The 18291-nt window shown below is 34.7% G+C and overlaps 1 protein-coding gene across 2 annotated transcripts in view; it reads right to left on the bottom strand.

Moving 5' to 3' along the window:
• Positions 1–13625: 13625 nt before the first annotated feature.
• The window catches only part of LOC127814083 (ubiquitin carboxyl-terminal hydrolase 24), a 44814-nt gene continuing 40148 nt past the window's right edge, over positions 13626–18291 (bottom strand). For both annotated transcript variants that reach the window (XM_052355333.1, XM_052355331.1), the window contains exon 7: positions 13626–14201. In XM_052355333.1, coding sequence (XP_052211293.1) covers positions 14007–14201 — 195 coding nt within the window. In that variant the 3' untranslated portion in view covers positions 13626–14006. The remainder of the gene's footprint in view (positions 14202–18291) is intronic.

The raw sequence follows: 18291 nt of genomic DNA, 5'->3' as shown, positions 1-18291 counted from the left end.
TTATTTATTTAGGCGAGAGGTTTATACTCGTCAGTGTACGAGTGCAGTTGTAGTTCAAATTTAAATTTATACTTTCTGGATAAGTCCAGGTCGTCCACTGAGAGATTTATTTATGGCAAAAAAAAAAAAGAATGTCACACACACCCACACGCATTTAGATGGATTGATAACATGATTTTTTATAATTTTTTTAGATAACAAATACTAGAAAATAAAGCAAGACAGAAGTTGAAATAAATACTAAACGTGAGAATATGAAATTGGAAAGTACTTGAGTTAAGACAATTTCAGTGCCAACCCGTTGATTCCCAAATATTAGCATAAAAGATTAGCAACATTAATTTAATTTCATATATGAGGATTTGTTATTAAATGCAATTAAAGATAATGATAGCTTTAGTTTAAGCAATCCCCATACATGATATGCGGGATTCTAATTTAAAAAACTACCATAAATTTAATTACAATTAATACACAAAACAACTAAATTAATCATCCGGGTTTGGGTATGATAGCGTTTCCAGTTCTAGTAACTCTCATGCGTGACATGAAAGCTCTAAGTTAGGTTTACGCTCCAATCCAAACCTAGTGATTTTTCAATAATCAAAACAAACTCATATTGAAGTTTAAACCAATGTTACTCATTTAAAGCGTAGCTTTCTTTGGGAATCATTGGCGTTAGACACTGTCCTTGCCTTAACCCAAGATTAGATTTAGCTACTCATCTCTATTAAATTAATTGACAACAATTTAAATGACATAATTTAAATAACAGAATTTAAATGACAGGAATTAAAATAGAAGAAACTAACCGGCCATTTAGGCGGTAGATAATTAAAATACAAAAATTAAAATTACAAGAATTTAAAGGCATAAACTAACCGTCCATTTAGGCGGTGAATAATAAAGTAATAATAAATGACATAAGAATTTAAAAGAAGAAAGGAAGAAAGGAAGAAAGTAAGATCACAAGAGAAAATACTAAAGAAAATGAGAGAGAACAAAAGCAATTCTCAAAGAGAGAATTCTAAGGAAATAACTAAACTTTGATTCAAGAATAATAATCACACTTACAAATGCAATCAAGTGATCTATTTATAGGCCACAAGATGCAATACAAACCACACAATTTCAATTATTCAACTAGACATAATTATATCTAATGGGCACTCACACACTTAAAGTTAAATGGATTTTAGCTATAATACACACCTAATATTAAATGGATTTTAGCTAAAATACATACCTAATAAAGCATTCATAAAGTTAAATGGATTTTAGCTATAATATCCACCTAATAGTTAAATGGATTTTAGCTAAAAAACACACCTAATAAAGCTCTCACATAAAAAATAAAAATAGATTTCTATAAATTGGTTTTTAATCTTTATTAGGATTAAAAATAATCCTTGGGCCTTCTCCAAATAATATCTTCCATGGGTTGCTCAAATTGGGCCTTAATTCTTCATGAGCTTGATTTCTTCATGGACTTGAATTCTTCATGGGCTTGATTTTTCCATGGGTTTGATTTCTTCATGGACTTGAATTCTTCATGGACTTTAAGTCTTCATGGGCTTTAATTCTTCATGCCTAAAAAAAAATAAAAATAATTTAATATTATTAATAAATTATATATTATATATATGTATTACACATGGCACATATATATATATATTATATTATATTATATATATTACATGAATGCATATAATGATGTATATGTATTATATATAATTTTATATATTATTATTATTATTATTAAATTTTACTTTAAAATTTCATTTCATTCATTTTTCAATTTAAACTTGCATATAACCATAAAATATATATTAATATCTAATTTAAACTATTTTTAAGATCAAAAGAAGGGTATAATTATAACAAAATTTTTATAAAATTAACCACTAATCATACCCCCCAACTTAAACATTGCTAGTCCCTTAGCAATCAGATTATACACCTGCCAAACTTTATTCACAATAACTGTATGAATGTAAAAATTTCAAATTCGAAACCGAAATGCATAAAATTAAATAAATAATTTAGCATTCTAAATCAGATTTTTGGTTAAAGGTCATACAATCTCAGGAATGGAAATTAGGATAACCAACACACAGACTTACTCCCTCGAAGTTTTGACTTCAAATCTTACTATGGATTTTCTCTCCAATAAAAAGGATTCCTCAGGTGTACACACAAAGGGGTGCACCGTTATAAGAGTAAATGCAGAACAAGTTCAAAACTCGGTGCCATCTCAAATACAAGGAACGTATTTTCATGAAAGAACAAGGAAATTGACATAGCTTCATGATTGGAATAATGCTCTAGATGGGTAACTTCTGAATTTAAACATGATTCCCTACTCCAATTTAAACTTGCATATAACCATAAAATATATATTAATATCTAATTTAAACTATTTTTAAGATCAAAAGAAGGGTATAATTATAACAAAATTTTTATAAAATTAACCACTAATCAGTCCCTCATGTGGTTGTGTTGATGCCAGGGAGGAGGTTCCTGCTAGAGGGTCGGTTGCGGTTGTGCTTGCGGCTTGGCTTCTGTGTGTCGGGCGACCGAGGCTTCTTCCATGTTGATGTACCCCGCCAAGCGTGTTGTAAGATCGGCCAGGGTGGTAGGGGACTTTCAGGCCAAAGAATCGGTAAAGAGACCTGCTCTTAATTCGACCGTAATGGCGTGTAAGGATACCGCAGGGTTGAGATCTTTGATCTGGAGAGCTTCTTGAAAGAACTTGTTCATGAATGCCAGTAATGGCTCGTGCTCGCCCTGTTTTAGGTTGATAAAGCTGGTTGAAGTCTTACAGTAGGCTCGATTAGTGGAGAAATGAGTGAGGAAGTAGGTGGCTAGTTCGAATAAGTCATGGATAGAATTCGGTTTTAAGGACGAGAACCATAACATAGCCAATTTCCTCAGGGTGCTAGGAAAGGTCCAACACATGATTGGGTCCGAGCTTCCATTTATCAGCATGACGGCGTTGAAGGTGGTAAGGTGATCTTGGGGGTCGGTGGTGCCGTCATAGGGTTCTAAGGCATAGGGAGGACGGAAACCATCAGGTAAGGGGACATTCATGATAAACTCGGAAAAAAGGATGGCTGTGGGAGTATAGGGATGTGGAAGGTAAAGGAACATGGGTGTTGTAACACTTCAAATTTCTTGAGCGTGTTATAACTTAGGATTTCGGGAATATAAAAATTTTTCATATCACAATAACTGTCATACATCACATAATATTCCAAAAACCCTAATTTTCACATTCTTAGCTTAACAAACCTAATAATGGAATAGCTAAGACTGGCGTTAAAATCTCGAATGTGGAAGCTAGATCGAACTTGATATAGTTCACAACCATAATCCTTTATTTATCATAAAATTGTTTAAGATGTCTACAAAATATATTACATGGACATCATCAAGTGATAACTGAACATCTTAAACATATCCAAAATTACATAGGTTCGCACATAAACAAAAATATGCTAATCATGCTACAAACAGTAATTTAAGCTAATTCTTCAACTACCTCCTTTCCCTTAGAGCCGCTCGTCGAACCTGGAACATTTAAATATTCTAGGGACATAGTCCAATTAGAAGATGAATATTCTAGTGAGAAACTCTAAAAACAGTTTATATTGATGCATGATCAGGTATAAAATGTATGAGAAGACAACGAGAACTACTCGGAAGTGCCTCGTGAACACGTCAACCTTTTCCAATGAGAGCTTTCTCAATGGCGCACGCATAGCGCCTCTCGGGAGGTCCCTAACCATGTCATTTCGGCCTGACCTCATAGAACTCATGCAAGCACCACATCCGTTGTTCCTTAGACTCACGGTCTTCCCCACGAGAACTTTCTCGATGGCGCACGCATAGCGCCTCTCGGGAGATATTCAACTTTTGCCCTCGGCTAACAACAAATAGGCACAACAGTATGGCCACACGAATTTTATAAATGCAACAGTTAAAAAGCTAACAACATATATTTTTCAGAAAAATATATTTCATATATACAATATGATTTCACGTAAGAGAATAACAAGAATCTACGTACAAGAACTTCACAAAATATGTCTCATGCAATAGAAGTCTCTCATAAGAGAATAAAAAATAGGATTTGGAGTATAGGAGTCTCACCTTGTTGGTTTATCTCTTCGACGGTATAATTTCACAGCAAACGGCTTAGATTTCTGCAGAAAACACATGTTTTGGTAAACCTAACCTCAAATATTTTTATATAGGGTTGAGGGGCATTAAAGTAGGGAAAAAACTGAAAAAATTGGAGAAAAATAGGCCTCTCACTCGCACTCACGCGCTCTAGAAAGGTGGACCACGCGCCTTCACGCGCAGCCACTTCCGGCGTGTGTATCTCAGGCGCTGCACAGCAAAATTCAGATAACATTGCGTTGTTTTCGTATTTCGGCCATATCTCCCTCGTTTTAACTCCGATTCGACCCCCGTTTGAATCTACGCGACCCTCTCTTCCCCCTCTACAGGATTATCAAAAAAAAGGGACTTACATCACTTTTTTTCTGACTGATTTTGGCGAACTCTGGCAAAGCCTCATAACTACAACGAGGCTCGTTCTTTCCTGGCTTCTCCTTCGATTTCTTCTCGCCTTCTTACCGAACTTTCTCTTCTCTCTCTAGAGCAAGCTCATCCTCTTAGAGTGCCTCAACTCTCAAACTTGCTTGGAATGATTTGAGAACAACCCATGATGCCTATTTATAGATTTCTTCAACTAATCACATTATGCCATTTGTCACAATCTAAGCCATGGATTCCAAAGACTCAAAGATATAATTGAATGGCTTTTGAAATCCAAAGTTAGAATGAATTTAACTTTTGAAATTCAAGCTAATTCCCCCAACTTCTCCCAAATAGCATTTTAGCCCTTATTTCAAGTCCTCAACTTTAATATTTTACCACATAAGCTCTTAATTTTATCCTTATTTCGTTTGGATAATTCTTTAATTATATTTACACCCTTAAACATCAAATTTATCGAGATACTTAAAATCTCAAAATTTCTCGATATGTATGATTTTCAGGAAGCCTTTACCATCATTCGGTCTTTTCAGGCTACAACCTAACTTAATCGAAAAACTGTCTCTGATTTAATTTCTTTCAGTGTCATAAATCTCGCCTCGAGACGCTCGTAAAAAATATACCTTTATCCTTAGGTATCTAAGCTCTAGGGCACTCCCTGCGACTGATTTGGTCACTTGTTGTCATTTCAAACATATTTTTCGATATTTTAAACTCACTTAAAATATGTGGCATCTTCACGAAAATATGGGGTATTATAGGTGTGGGTAGCTTGGTGGTGTTGGTGGCCTGCCTTTTGTATCACAATCAGTTTGCTCATTGGGTGGTCACGCTGCTGGTTTTGTGTTAATTTGGCGACTCGATTCTGGAGCTGCTCGACTATCTGGAGAAGGACCTCTATGACAGCCGGATTTTATGGAGAGTAATTGGGGTTATTTGGTTCTTGGGTAGGGGCGCTTTTGGTTCGCATCATGGTGTGGCAACAGGGAGGTTGGTTCGAAAGAGTTTTTGTAAGCTTATGAGGTAGGTAAGTTTTATCAGACCCCACGGTGGGCGCCAGATGTTCCTTCTTGACCTAAAAAAGGACGATCGAAGGCAGGGCACAGGCTCCGGGGACGGGTTCGTCCTGGGGGCGGCTGGCACCTGCAAGTACTCCGACGGTCGAGTAAGTAAAAGAGTGAGGAGAGACAGTGTATCAGTAAGTTAGAGTTCAAAACATACATTGGCTCTAAAAAAAGCTGGTTGATATAGAAGACGGAGATGTCCTCCTGCATGCATGAGTTGTGCATTTGCAGGTGATGAGACTAGGTATCCGGCGCAGGTGGAGGTTCCCAGGCAGTAGCATGGTGGCGACATAATCCTCATTAATGTGGATGGGATCCGCCATTAATGAGGACAGGATCTGGGATTGCCGCTCGGATATCCAGTGAGATTGCAATGATGATGTGGCAAGTTGGCGCTGGGTCAAGGTGGGGTCTAGAAAGAAGACCATATTGGGCCTAAAGAGATGGTAGAGATTGGGCTGGACGGTCCAATTAATAACAAATTATTAATCCTTTTAGTCATGTGATTTGTTATTAACGTCACATTTGGTGCATTATTCAACTAACAATCACCCACATGTTTACTATATGTATTTTATTCTTTATGGCATGTGACTCACCATCCTTTGTTTTTAGTATCTCATACAAATCAAATGAAATAAATTTATGTGTCAGTCCATACTCAATTAATTAAAATCCCCATTTAAGGAATCTAAGGATTATGAACAATTTACGAAATCTCATACTAAATAATCTTATCCACATATTCTTAACAACTTAAAAATGATATATTTAATAAGAAATCTAGAGATTCATTTATAAAATCATAGAGGGATATGAATGAAGATACTGTGCCATATTATAAATTATAATATGCAAGAGTATGTCAAAATGCCCTTTTAGATGTCATCTATATTTAGTATTAGGGCATATCACTAAAAAATACAAGTGCAACTAACTTATCCAAAAACCCAATATTACACTCAAGAACAAAATATGTTGAGATTAGGCATCATTTTATAAGAAATCATGATCAAAATAAAGATGTAAAACTTGAATATGTGTCTACAGAAAATTAATTAGTAAATATTTTTACTAAAAGAGGAAAGGTTTAGTATAATTAGAAGAGAATTGGGTATCATAAATCCAAATGTTCAAGCACAAGTTAACCACTTAATTTTTTTTTTAGTGTTGCTTGATGACCTTAATATAAAGTATTTATAAGATATTATAAGATAAAATATTCTATCTTTATAATGTTTGTGTGAATTAACAAAGTACTTATATAGGTTCTAAGTAGAAAATGACAAGAAGGTTTACAAACTAATTTAATTCATCTGAACATTGGTTATACTGAAGACAAAGTGCATGCAAATCCTCTAAATTAAAACAAAGTACAAAGGTATATCAAAGGTTTGGTAAAATACAATAATTTTAGAAGGTTGGACTCAAATAGTCGACCTGAAAGTAAACTATTAGGTATGACTATGCCAATTAATTAGTCAAGTAGTCAAAGTAGTAGTTGGCTACTAGATCAACTATGGAAGTGCATAAGTGAAACAATGGTGTTTTCACTTAAATTCAAACCCTTATTCTTTTCCTCCTCTTTCTCCTTGATCTTTTCTGCCCAAAAATTACAAAAAAGAAACCCTAAGCCTATTTCGAACATACCTTAACCAATCCCTAAATCTCTTCCCAAATACCTCCAATCCATTGAGATACTCACCAAATTAATTAGACATCACAATCCCTCCAATCCATTGAGATACTCACCAAATTAGACATCACAATCCCTCCAATCCTACATCTTAGAGAGTCAATTGGTCTGCAAATTGGTTCTTGACAGTCCATTATTCAGTGATTTTCAATTCGACTACAACTGTCTTTTGCACCTATTTTTTTCGATTATACTTGACTAATGGTAGTTATCTCAGGCAACTTCTAAGAGACAAAAAAATATCTCTAATAAGAGTAAGCACACTAACACCTGTCTATTTTAAGATTTTCCAACTATAGAGTCAGGAGAGAGATACTTTGCCTTATTTGGAAAACATAATGTTTTCAAAGGGAACTACATGGACAAATTAAGGTTTGATTTAGATGATATCTTAATTGAGAAATGGCTATATAAGGATAGAACATCGGGTAAAATTTTAGACTTGAAAGAATCTGTATACCCCCATTGATGAGGTTTTTTTTTTTTTTTTTTTGCAAATTTGGAAGGGGAATCCTCTATTGTGAAGGTATTCAAATTCCCGTCACTGAGAACACCATGGCTAGCAGCCTATTTGATTTGGGTAATGATGACAGTGATCTGCCCTGAATCAAATGAACTAAAATCCTATGGTTTGAGAAATTGCCAAGCAAGACATATTTTAGCCAAAGTGAACATGTAAGGCAACTCCATTTAGTTCTATTAATCTCTGTGGCACATAACATACTGTGTCACTACATTCAATCACTTGAATAGTTTAATTCCGAAGAGGAAAAGTAGTTGTGGGCATTTGTGAATGGATAGAAGCTTTTATCTTTCATTCCTTATTGTTCGATACATGTAGTACACCATAGAGGGATTCAATGATCCTACCCTATTGGTTGATCATTACTATGATCTTTTGACATTTTCATGTTGATTTAGAGGACGAGAAAGGCAAAGCTCTGGAGCATTATGAAGCTATTGACAAAGAGACAGTTACACGAATAGACTACAAGTGGTGAATAGGTAGGTATACACACCTAAAAAAGGAAAGATGGCAGTGCAATCTGAGCATCTTTAATTTGCATGAGATCAGTGATGAGTTTGACGCCATGGAAGTTGATCAACAAGATGGTTTGTTTGAATCCACCTAATCCTCCACCTTCTAATCCTAGACCGTCCCGTTCATCTACCCTTACCCAAACCATACTCGTTGCCCTTGACACCTTTTGTATCCATGCAGACACTCTTAACAGTATCGCCTCCGCCAGTACCCAAATGGTTGCCCAACTTTCCACCCTTTAAACATTGATTTGAATCCCAACTCAACCAAATTGCTGAACATTTATCCTAGGTTCAAACCAGTACCAATACTCTCACATCCTCTTGACCTCTAACCACCAGCTTTTTCTCACTCTTCCCTTGCCACATCCACCACCCACTTGGCACACACTCTAAAACTTATGCTCGTAAATCCGAGTCAACCGAAACACCACCTTCGTGGGTGTCATGTCTCGTTTAGATATTTTGTCTTTTACTTAATAATATTGTTCAAATCCTTTTTGCTAAAATTGTTCTATGTTTGCTATTAGTGACACCTTTACGTTAACAAAATTGTCTATTTATTTAATTATCCTTTGGTTATTGATCAACATTGTCATTTTTATTGCTTTATATTTGTTTTACTTTGATAATGGCAAAAGGGGGGCAGAAGTTGTATAGTTAGAAATTGATGAGCAGCAGCTATGAATAATATTGGTCATGTTTAGTTATTCTGAAGAATATTGATTGTTTAAGGTAAATTTTTTTGTCAATTTCTGGAAATTTTAATAAAATAGGGAAAATCTATTGATTTTTTTGTCCAAAATTTAAAATTTTGAAACAACCAATGTAAGTACAAAAGAAAAGGGGAATCAAAAATCTATTTCAAACTGAACTATTGAAGCTCTACCTATTTTCTATTGTTCATAGAACTGTCATTTGAAAATAAAAACTTTAGTTCTTGCAAAAATGAAAGTCTTAAAGTGTAAAAAAGAGGATGAGTAAAGATATATATATATATATATTCTAAAACAATTTATGCTTCTCATCTTATCACTCTCTTGAGTTTTTTCATAATAAAAAAATGAGAGATTGTTGGGTTAACTTGTGGTTTTAAGACTATTGATCTTAAGTTTTAATGGCTGACAAAACTAATGTGATCCAAGCACAAAGTTTTTTATTGAAACTTTTGTGTTGAAATATGCTTAAAAATATTTTCAAAGTAGTGATAATTGAATAATCAAATCTAGGATCATAGTTGAGTAAAATAATATTCTGACCCAAAATGAGAGAACTCGTAGTCGACTACTGTAAAGTAATTGATCAAATATATAGGTCCCAAAATGGAGAACAAAATAATATATTATTTTAGAGTAGGTAACCAAATCTATACATTCTCTTAAAATAAGGGGACTAATAGTCAACTACTTTGGAATAGGCAACCAAACTTATATTTTGCCTCTGGATAAGAGAACCAATAATTAACTACTCCAAGCATAGGGGAAAAAAAAAAATTCAAATTTCCCATAAGAAAGGAGACTAAGATAGTCAACTATTTTGTTTTAACGACTAGTTTGTCTTCATGTTCAAATTCCGTCCAGAGCAAGCATTAAATGCACTTTTGGTCATTGGAAACATTCAAAGATGGTCTTGAAGTATTAATACAACTTCATAAACATAAACACAAGAGAACAAGATTGATTGCACATTAAAGGCTCTCAACTTACAATCATCAAAAATCTCTCATTTACAAATCTCTCAAAGTTAATTGAAGCAAGAAAGGCATTCAAGGTACTCAAAAAAACAAAAAATTCTTTTTAAACCCTTGATCTATCAATTTTACAAAACATATTTTTCTTTAGGATTTTTGTTTTGTTTGAATATTTTACTCATTACTATTATTTGTTCATGTATGTGTGGACTTTAAGTTTCTATAGTTTGTATAAACCTTTACGTGGATTATAGAGTGGCCGTTTTGATAGTGAAATGCAAGTTTTTGAGGTGAGCTTGTGGAAAACATTAGTGGACGTATTGATAGTGAAATGCAAGGAAGGTTTGCCTTATAGAGTGGCTGTAAGCATGGTAGATGACTAACTACTATAATTTAATTTTCATGTGCATCCTCTTATTACTATTTTTTCTTAATATTGATTGGGTATATTAACTATCTCATATTTTCATTCAAATACAAATATATTTGAAGAAAATTATTTTAAAAACTAAAATAAACTAAGGGCGCGTTTGATAGTCCAAATTTTCCAAGGAAAATGTAGTTTTTCCACCAATTTTTCATCTTTTGTATTGTTTGATAGCATTTTTTTTCTAGGAAATTTATTTTCCTATTAATGGTCACGTGAGGCCATTTTCCTTCAAATTAAGGAAATCAAATTCCTTGGGGGGAGGAGATGAAATTTTTCAGGGAATTGGAAAATGGAGTTGGGCGGCCGCTGGGGGGGGGGTTGGTTTTTTTTGAGGGGTTGTTATTTAATAAATATAAATATATAAATATATGTATAAAAAGTGAATATGTCAAAAATTATATATAAATTATTTCTTTAGAAAACAAAAAAAAATTAATTTTGTAGTTTTATTTTTTGAGAAAATAATTTAATTAATTTAAAATATGTTATTATTTTAATTTTTCTGTACAAAATTTAATATTTTTTAATATATTTTTACCATTGAATTCCATGAAAAATGTGTCATTTTTCATGAAAAATAATGCCTATCAAATACGAAATACCAGAAAAATTATCCAATTCTATAAAAAATATTATCAATCAAACACCAAAATATGAAAAATAACATTATTTTCTAAGTAGAAAATTATACTAATCAAACAGCTTAAATTTTCAATTTCTAGGAATTCATTTTTCTTAGAATTCAATTCCCTAAAATTCATTTTCTTTCCACTCAAATTCTACCATTGCAATCAAACACACCCTAAATTCAACTCCCTTGAGTCTATACACAAGAAATGGATCAACAATTGGTATGAAGACAGAGCTCTTAATAAGATTAACAAATTAGTTGATCAATACTTGAAGAGATCTATGAATGATCAAACACATCACACCTCATAGATGAAGGACCCTCAACATCTGAATCGCCCTCGTTTGATTGCAATAGCTATACTTAATAGAAAATAAAGATGGAATCATACTTAACTTCCAGAGATTGAACTATGAAAAATTATGAAAGTAAAGTAACAAATTCTAAAGAAAAGGAAGAAGAATGGACACAAGAAGATATCAAGAGCAACATGTTAGATGATAAAGCTAATTTCATAATATTTTTTGCAATATTATTAAGTGAAAATGAAAAATTGACTATTTACTCTACATCCCTTGAAATATGGGGTAAGTTAGACATAGTATATAAAGCAACTGATCAAGTAAAAGATACAAAGATCAATCTAGTCATGTCATAATATGAATAATTTAAGTTGTTACCTAATGAAGGGATTAATGATATGGGTGGAAGGTTCCAAAAGATAATGAATAGGTTTAAAATGTTATCTAAATCTATCTTAAAAGAAGAACAGTACTTAGATTTCTATTAAAGAAATTAAAAGAAGTGATGGAAAAAAAAAAAAAAAAAAAGGAAAGAAAACACTAGCACTCAAAGTAGAAGAAGAGATTGAGTGAGTGATAGTGATGATGATGAAACAACCCTCATCACAAAAATAGCAAAGAAGCTAATTAAAAACAAAGGTACCCTTTGTGGCAACAATAAATAAAGAACGCCTCCCGCTTCTTGTACATGTAAAAAGGTAGGACATCCACAATATGAATGCCCCGAAAAAAAAAAAATAAAAGAGAAAAGATCGAGAAAATATAAGAGGAGAGCTTTTGCAACATAGTTTGCGGATGATTTAAGTGAATCATCTTCTAAAAAGGAAGAAGAGCATCAAGGTCGTATATGCTTCATGCCTCATAACATAGAAACAATTTTCGATTCTTCATTGGAATTGGAAGAATTCCAAAATGCATTTAAAGAACTTTATAATCAATATAAAGCCTTGAATAAAGAGCTAAAGATAGAAAAGAATAAAAATATGGAAGAATTAAGAGATTGAAAGAAAAACTCAAACTAAGCGCAGGAGAAAAGGAGGAATCAGTCGATTTGGATCAAAGAAAACTAGAGGAACTTGGAAAGGATAATAAAAAATAACTCAAAGCTAAAGTAGAAGAACTACAAAATAAAAATAAATAGATTAAAGCTAAAAGAATAGCAATTGGGATAACACTTATAACAGATTTAAATCAAAGAAGTCAAAAAAGAAAAGGATCACACTAAAAGATATAAAAGAAATCACTCCAAGAGAAAATACTACAACAATAAAAGAACCCCCCAAAAAAAGACCCCTAAAATGTGGGTGCCAAAGGATCACTCTTAAGTTTCAACTTTAACAAAGGAGTGAAACAAAAATACTGTATTGTGCGTACTAATTATTATGATTTGAATGTTTCACAAACAGGGATTGTACATAAAGATGGCATCAAGACAAAGAGACACTACTCAAATAGGTGTCTTTAAGTCTAAAGCTTGACTTGTCTCTTGTAGATGTGTGTGAGGACCTCCATAAAGAACAAATGATATATGGATGGATGGTGGATGCCCGCGGGTACCCAACAAGAGAGAGAAAAAGAGAGAGAGGGAGAGGAATTGTCCTTGAATAAATGTAAACAAAAATTCTAAACCTAAACTCAAAACTCTAAAACTTGTCATACCCAAAAGCTGATCGGATTGAGTGGTACAATAATAAACCTTGAGATGCACCAAATACCAGTACGTCAGATATTAGTTATTTTTTTTGCTTTGATTAGTGCACGTGTAAACATGGAATCAAGAACAGCACATATGCTCGGTGCAATAGGTTACAATCTATGTATGAGCTGCAGATACTTCAAATATATTTTAAACCTCACTTGATTTACCATGCCAAGTTGCGTCTATCTATTTAATCTCCCTCCATGTTAAAAACATTGTTTTTTTCTTTCCGTATCAGTTGACTCGTCATGATTAGTACAATGGAAAAAACAAGCATGTGAACAAATGAACAGCTGCAGAAAAATAAAATACATGACACTCACATGAAAACGCCTTTATCCATCCCATGCCAATAGATTTTTTATTTTTGAAAAATAAAATAATAATTAGAACTAACTAAGGGCGGGCAGCAAATAATAAATTGTGGTCAAATAATCAAAATTCAACATGAACCACCTATCGAAAAAAGAATGCGCAGCCAAGTCCGGATCAGTTGAATGAAGTCGGTATAAATTAACGCGAGCGGATGCTCGTCTACTTTCATTCAAGGATGCCAATCTCTAGTCTCACAGTGCAACTGCAACACCACACAAACTTCGTTTTCCCTCTTTTAAACCTAAATATCAATCTCTCGGAGAGAACAGAGACTGAACTAACATTAAAGATTTTACATAACAAAGAAACAAAAATCTGTACTCCATACAAACCTCGGTTAGCTTCTTCAAGGACCTGACGATTCAATCCCAAGATAACGATCTGGCAGAAACTTTTCAATCCCAAATCCATTGATCCATCTATCGCGCATGTGCCAAATAAATAAATTTTCTTCGCGGTTAATAGTGAGTGCGATAAATATCTCTGAGGATGCAATTTGAGGACAACGCTACTTGTTACCCTGAGACCTGTTTGTAGAAAAGAACATAGGCCTGGTCGTGCAAAACCTTGTTCTTGCCAATGGCAGTGACAGATGCATCATCAAACCGTAACCACTGGCCATTAGATGTGCGAGCATCAGTAGTGTAATGCCCCTTTGATGCTTCCCTCCCGTGGTGGGTTATTGTGGAGACAAGTTCATATCTTCGACCCTGTATAACTCAAGAAGAGTCATTAGTAAGTATGTGTCCAAAACTCTTAAGACACCACCTAATTGGATTATAGACTAGAAGGGGATTAGAGACCAAGCATGTTGAATGAATATTCATTATACAGTTCCACGGCATAGGAAATTTCTTCATATGCATGATGAATCATTTTCAAGGATTTATCTGATCTAGAACTCAGTTATGATTCCTTCAATAAACTTTTAGAACAAAAAGGTGCACTAGGCTCCCACATTGTGGGAACTAGCATAAAGCTAACAGCAGAACCCCCCCCCCCCCCCCCCCCCCCCCCCCCCCCTGCCCCCCCAACAAAAAAAAACAAAAAACAAAAATCACCCTGTAAAACAGCATCTATCTCTTGCATTGACCAGTTAGGAAAATGTGTAATCTTCACTGTGGTTCGTGTAGAATGAGTAATGCCTCATCAGCTAGGGTGGTCTCCCAATCTTGGAGGGGAGGATGCCCTTGGAGATGAGATAGCAAGTAAAGGAAACAACATTAATTGTGCTTCATGTGGTGCCTTGAAACAATGTACAGCATTGTTCTTTTTTAGGCTTAGACTGCAGCCCCAAATTAGCTTCAATGGGTTGAGTTGATAGCCTGCCATATACAAATGGGTTGCATATGTCAAGATCATGTACTTCAATGTGCCCTAGGCATTGTTGTTAAAATCCTGATTTTATGCGTACGATTTTACGATTTTACGATTTGAAGACCCCCAAACGATTCAAATCCCATGTAAAATCCAATTTGGGATAAAATCCTATAAAATCTCGATTTTACATGTACGATTTTACGATTTTACGCTTCAGAAATCCCCAAACGATTTTATGATTCAAAGACCTTCATTGATTTAAGTTGTAATTTAGAGGATGCTTCCAACGTCTCAATGTCACATAGCATCTGACATTGGAACTTATGCAATGAATTGTTATATTTTGCCTCTAAATTGGAACTTGATTTAACATTGATTGCATAAGTTCCAATGTCACATAGCATCTAACATTAATTGCATAAGTTCCAATTTACTTGATTTAAATTATAATTTTTACTTGATTTAACATTGATTGCATAAGTAAATCAAGACAAACAAGTAATTAATTAATGGACCACCCAACTCCAAATCGGGATATTACTTGATTTAATCAATGTTAAATCAAGAAAAAATTGCAATCTAAATCTAATGGAAGACGTTGGAAGCATCCTTTAAAGAATTTTAAGCTATATTTTAGCTCTAAATTACCTATATTTTGCCTTTAAATTGCCTATACCAACCTGCTAGTTTTTGAGCTATATTTTGGAAATATCATCTTTTGAATTATAATAAGGAATAATTAGGTTATTAAATGATATTAATTCATTTTCTACAAAATTATGTTATTATAAACATATATTTACAAAAATTAAAGGGTATTTTTAATTATCTCTAAAATCTTACGATTTTACGATTCGATTTTACGATACGATTTTATGGACCCTTTGTCGATCCCACTTAAAATCCCGATTTTAACAACCTTGGCCCTAGGTATTTTCCCTAGTATAGGATAATTATGTGGAAGTGACAAGTAGTCCAACAGCCATTATTCAAGTTGAATTTGGAGTTTGGAGGATTTCTGTAGGACTTATCATGATTCTTGAAGCATGGAAGTGTTTCTTGTTGCCAAAGTGAGGATGGGTCAGGTGTTGGCTCTACTCCCCCCTTAAATACACAGGTGCTAGATGTAAGTAAGCAACTCCTTGACATGGATGTCTTGGAGGGTCAATCATGCCACAAGGGCATTACAGTTGGCATTGAGCTTTATGATTGGTAGGTAATTTTGCTTATAGCCAAGGTGGGGCCAACTCCACAAGGACAAAGGTTCTGGTGTGATTTGACATTAGGTCATGGGGGCGCTAGTAGAGCTGGCAATTTTGGACACGACCCGATTACACGACACGACACGACACGGAGTTAAGCGGGTTAGGGTTGGGCTTAATCGGGTTCGGGTCATAAACGGGTCAACCCGTTTATGACACGATTATTTTCGTGTCTTAGGCGGGTCAACCCGTCTAACCCGTTTAGACACGAAATGACACGTTTAATTAAACGTGTTAACGGGTTGACCCGAACACGTTAACACGATTATATACGAAATGACACGTTTAATTAAAAGGGTTAGTGGGTTGATCTGAACACGTTAACACGATTATACACGAAATAACACGTTTAAAACTAAATAACACGTTTAACAGGTGACACAACATGACCTGTTTAAATTAAACAGGTTAACAGGTGACACGACACGATACGACACGTTTAGTTAAACGGGTTAAACGGGTCGTGTCGTGTTACACGTTTAATAAACGTGTCGTGTTCGGGTTTAAGGAATTTGACACGATTATTAAACGGGTCGTGTTCGGGTTAACCTGACACGTGTTATACGTGTGTCTCGACACGACACGATTACGACCCGTCAACACGAATTGCCACCCCTAGGCGCTAGTCTTAAGCGAGCACCTCCTGACATAGGTGTCTTGGAGGGTCAGCTATGCCATGAGGGAGTGTTGTAGCCCCCACATGCCACTGAGTTTTATACTTGGTAGGCAATGTTGTGCGTGGACAAGGAGGCCAATATGCAACTTCAAAAGGGCAAAGGTTCTAGTTTGAGCTGACATTAAGCCATGGGGTTTTCCATCAGTGTCTTGCATGCGTTGGATAAAAAAGGCTATTGCATGTCATGTTCCATAAATGGACATATGCTTGGGTTTGTCCTCGTCCTTGCATCGGTGTAGATTGGCTAACATGAATATCTAGATAATGAGGTTACTAGTGTGGGATTCCATTAGTATATGCTTTTAAAGGTAGCTAGGGGCAACCAGTGCCATTAAGGCGCTAGGTGCCAAGAAAGTGGTTGCCTGAGCACAGTGAGTTGCTAAATTAACAAAAGAATAAAAACAACAATAATAATAATAAATAACATATTTAATATGCAAAAGACAATCAATAATGCATATAATAAAAATATCTAATCAACAATAATATTTAATATTCAATATCCAATACTCTTAATAATATATTCGATATAATATCATATTTATTATTATATTCAATATTCAAGACACCCACATAGATCTGACAAGACTCCAAAGGGAGAGAGTGAAGAAGTTGTAGGAAGGGTAGGCCATGCATCATTACATCCCAAGGGTTACTTGCACGTGACAACTTCAACCAACCTCTAATGAGTCCACTCGAACTCGCCTACCTCAAATCAGCAAAATTATGTCCATTATAACAATTGAAAAGCAAGAATCATTGGAGAAAATGGAAGAAAGTCACAGTGCTTCATGTTGATTTACTTTGCAATAGAGAAACGACCTTGTGCATGCTTTTCTCTAACTTGATTTCTCATTTTTCCTCTACCTACTAGATTTTCAAGTATGCTTTGTGTTCCTTCTCCAACTTTTGAAGTCAACATCCTTTCATCTCCTTTTCTATTTGTAGAATTCCAGCTGTGCATCACAATGTCCTACATGCTTTCTATCTGCTAGTGCCGTGAATGAAGAATGGGCTGGCTTAGGCTTATCATCTTATTTGGAAGAAGAGCTTATCATCTTTAGAGTTATCTTATTTATCTGTTCGTGTATTTTGTTTATCTTATGAATTAATCTAGTGTATAATCTAGTCCTAAAAATTAGGAGTCCTCATCCTAATATCTAGAAGCTAAAGTCTAGGATAGCAAGAGCCTCTCTCACCTTTGGCTACACTGATACTTATAGCTTGGTTGTGGGAAACAATATCGAAGTCTGGCCTATATTAATAGAAGGCACCAACCCTTGCAAAGGTGCTTTGTGTATCACTTGGCTTGCTAGGTGCCTTGCAATTATGCATGGTCCCGAGATGGCTTGTGAAGCAACAATACTAGACAATGCACACTACTAAAAGCCTTACATGAGGAAACAACTTGTGGCCTGTTGATTGTGAGAGACATCGTATCTGTGGCTAACTTTGATATTGCAGAATCCCTTAGCATATGAGGGCGAGTGTGCTACACTAATTTGCTCAAGGCATGCATGGATAAGTTCCATAAGGAGATCT

Source organism: Diospyros lotus, chromosome 12, assembly GCF_014633365.1.
Source record: "Diospyros lotus cultivar Yz01 chromosome 12, ASM1463336v1, whole genome shotgun sequence".
In the NCBI taxonomy this organism is placed as follows: Eukaryota; Viridiplantae; Streptophyta; class Magnoliopsida; order Ericales; family Ebenaceae; genus Diospyros; species Diospyros lotus.
The sequence above is the reverse complement of the archived record's forward strand: the minus strand, read 5'-3'. Positions and strand labels throughout refer to the sequence as shown.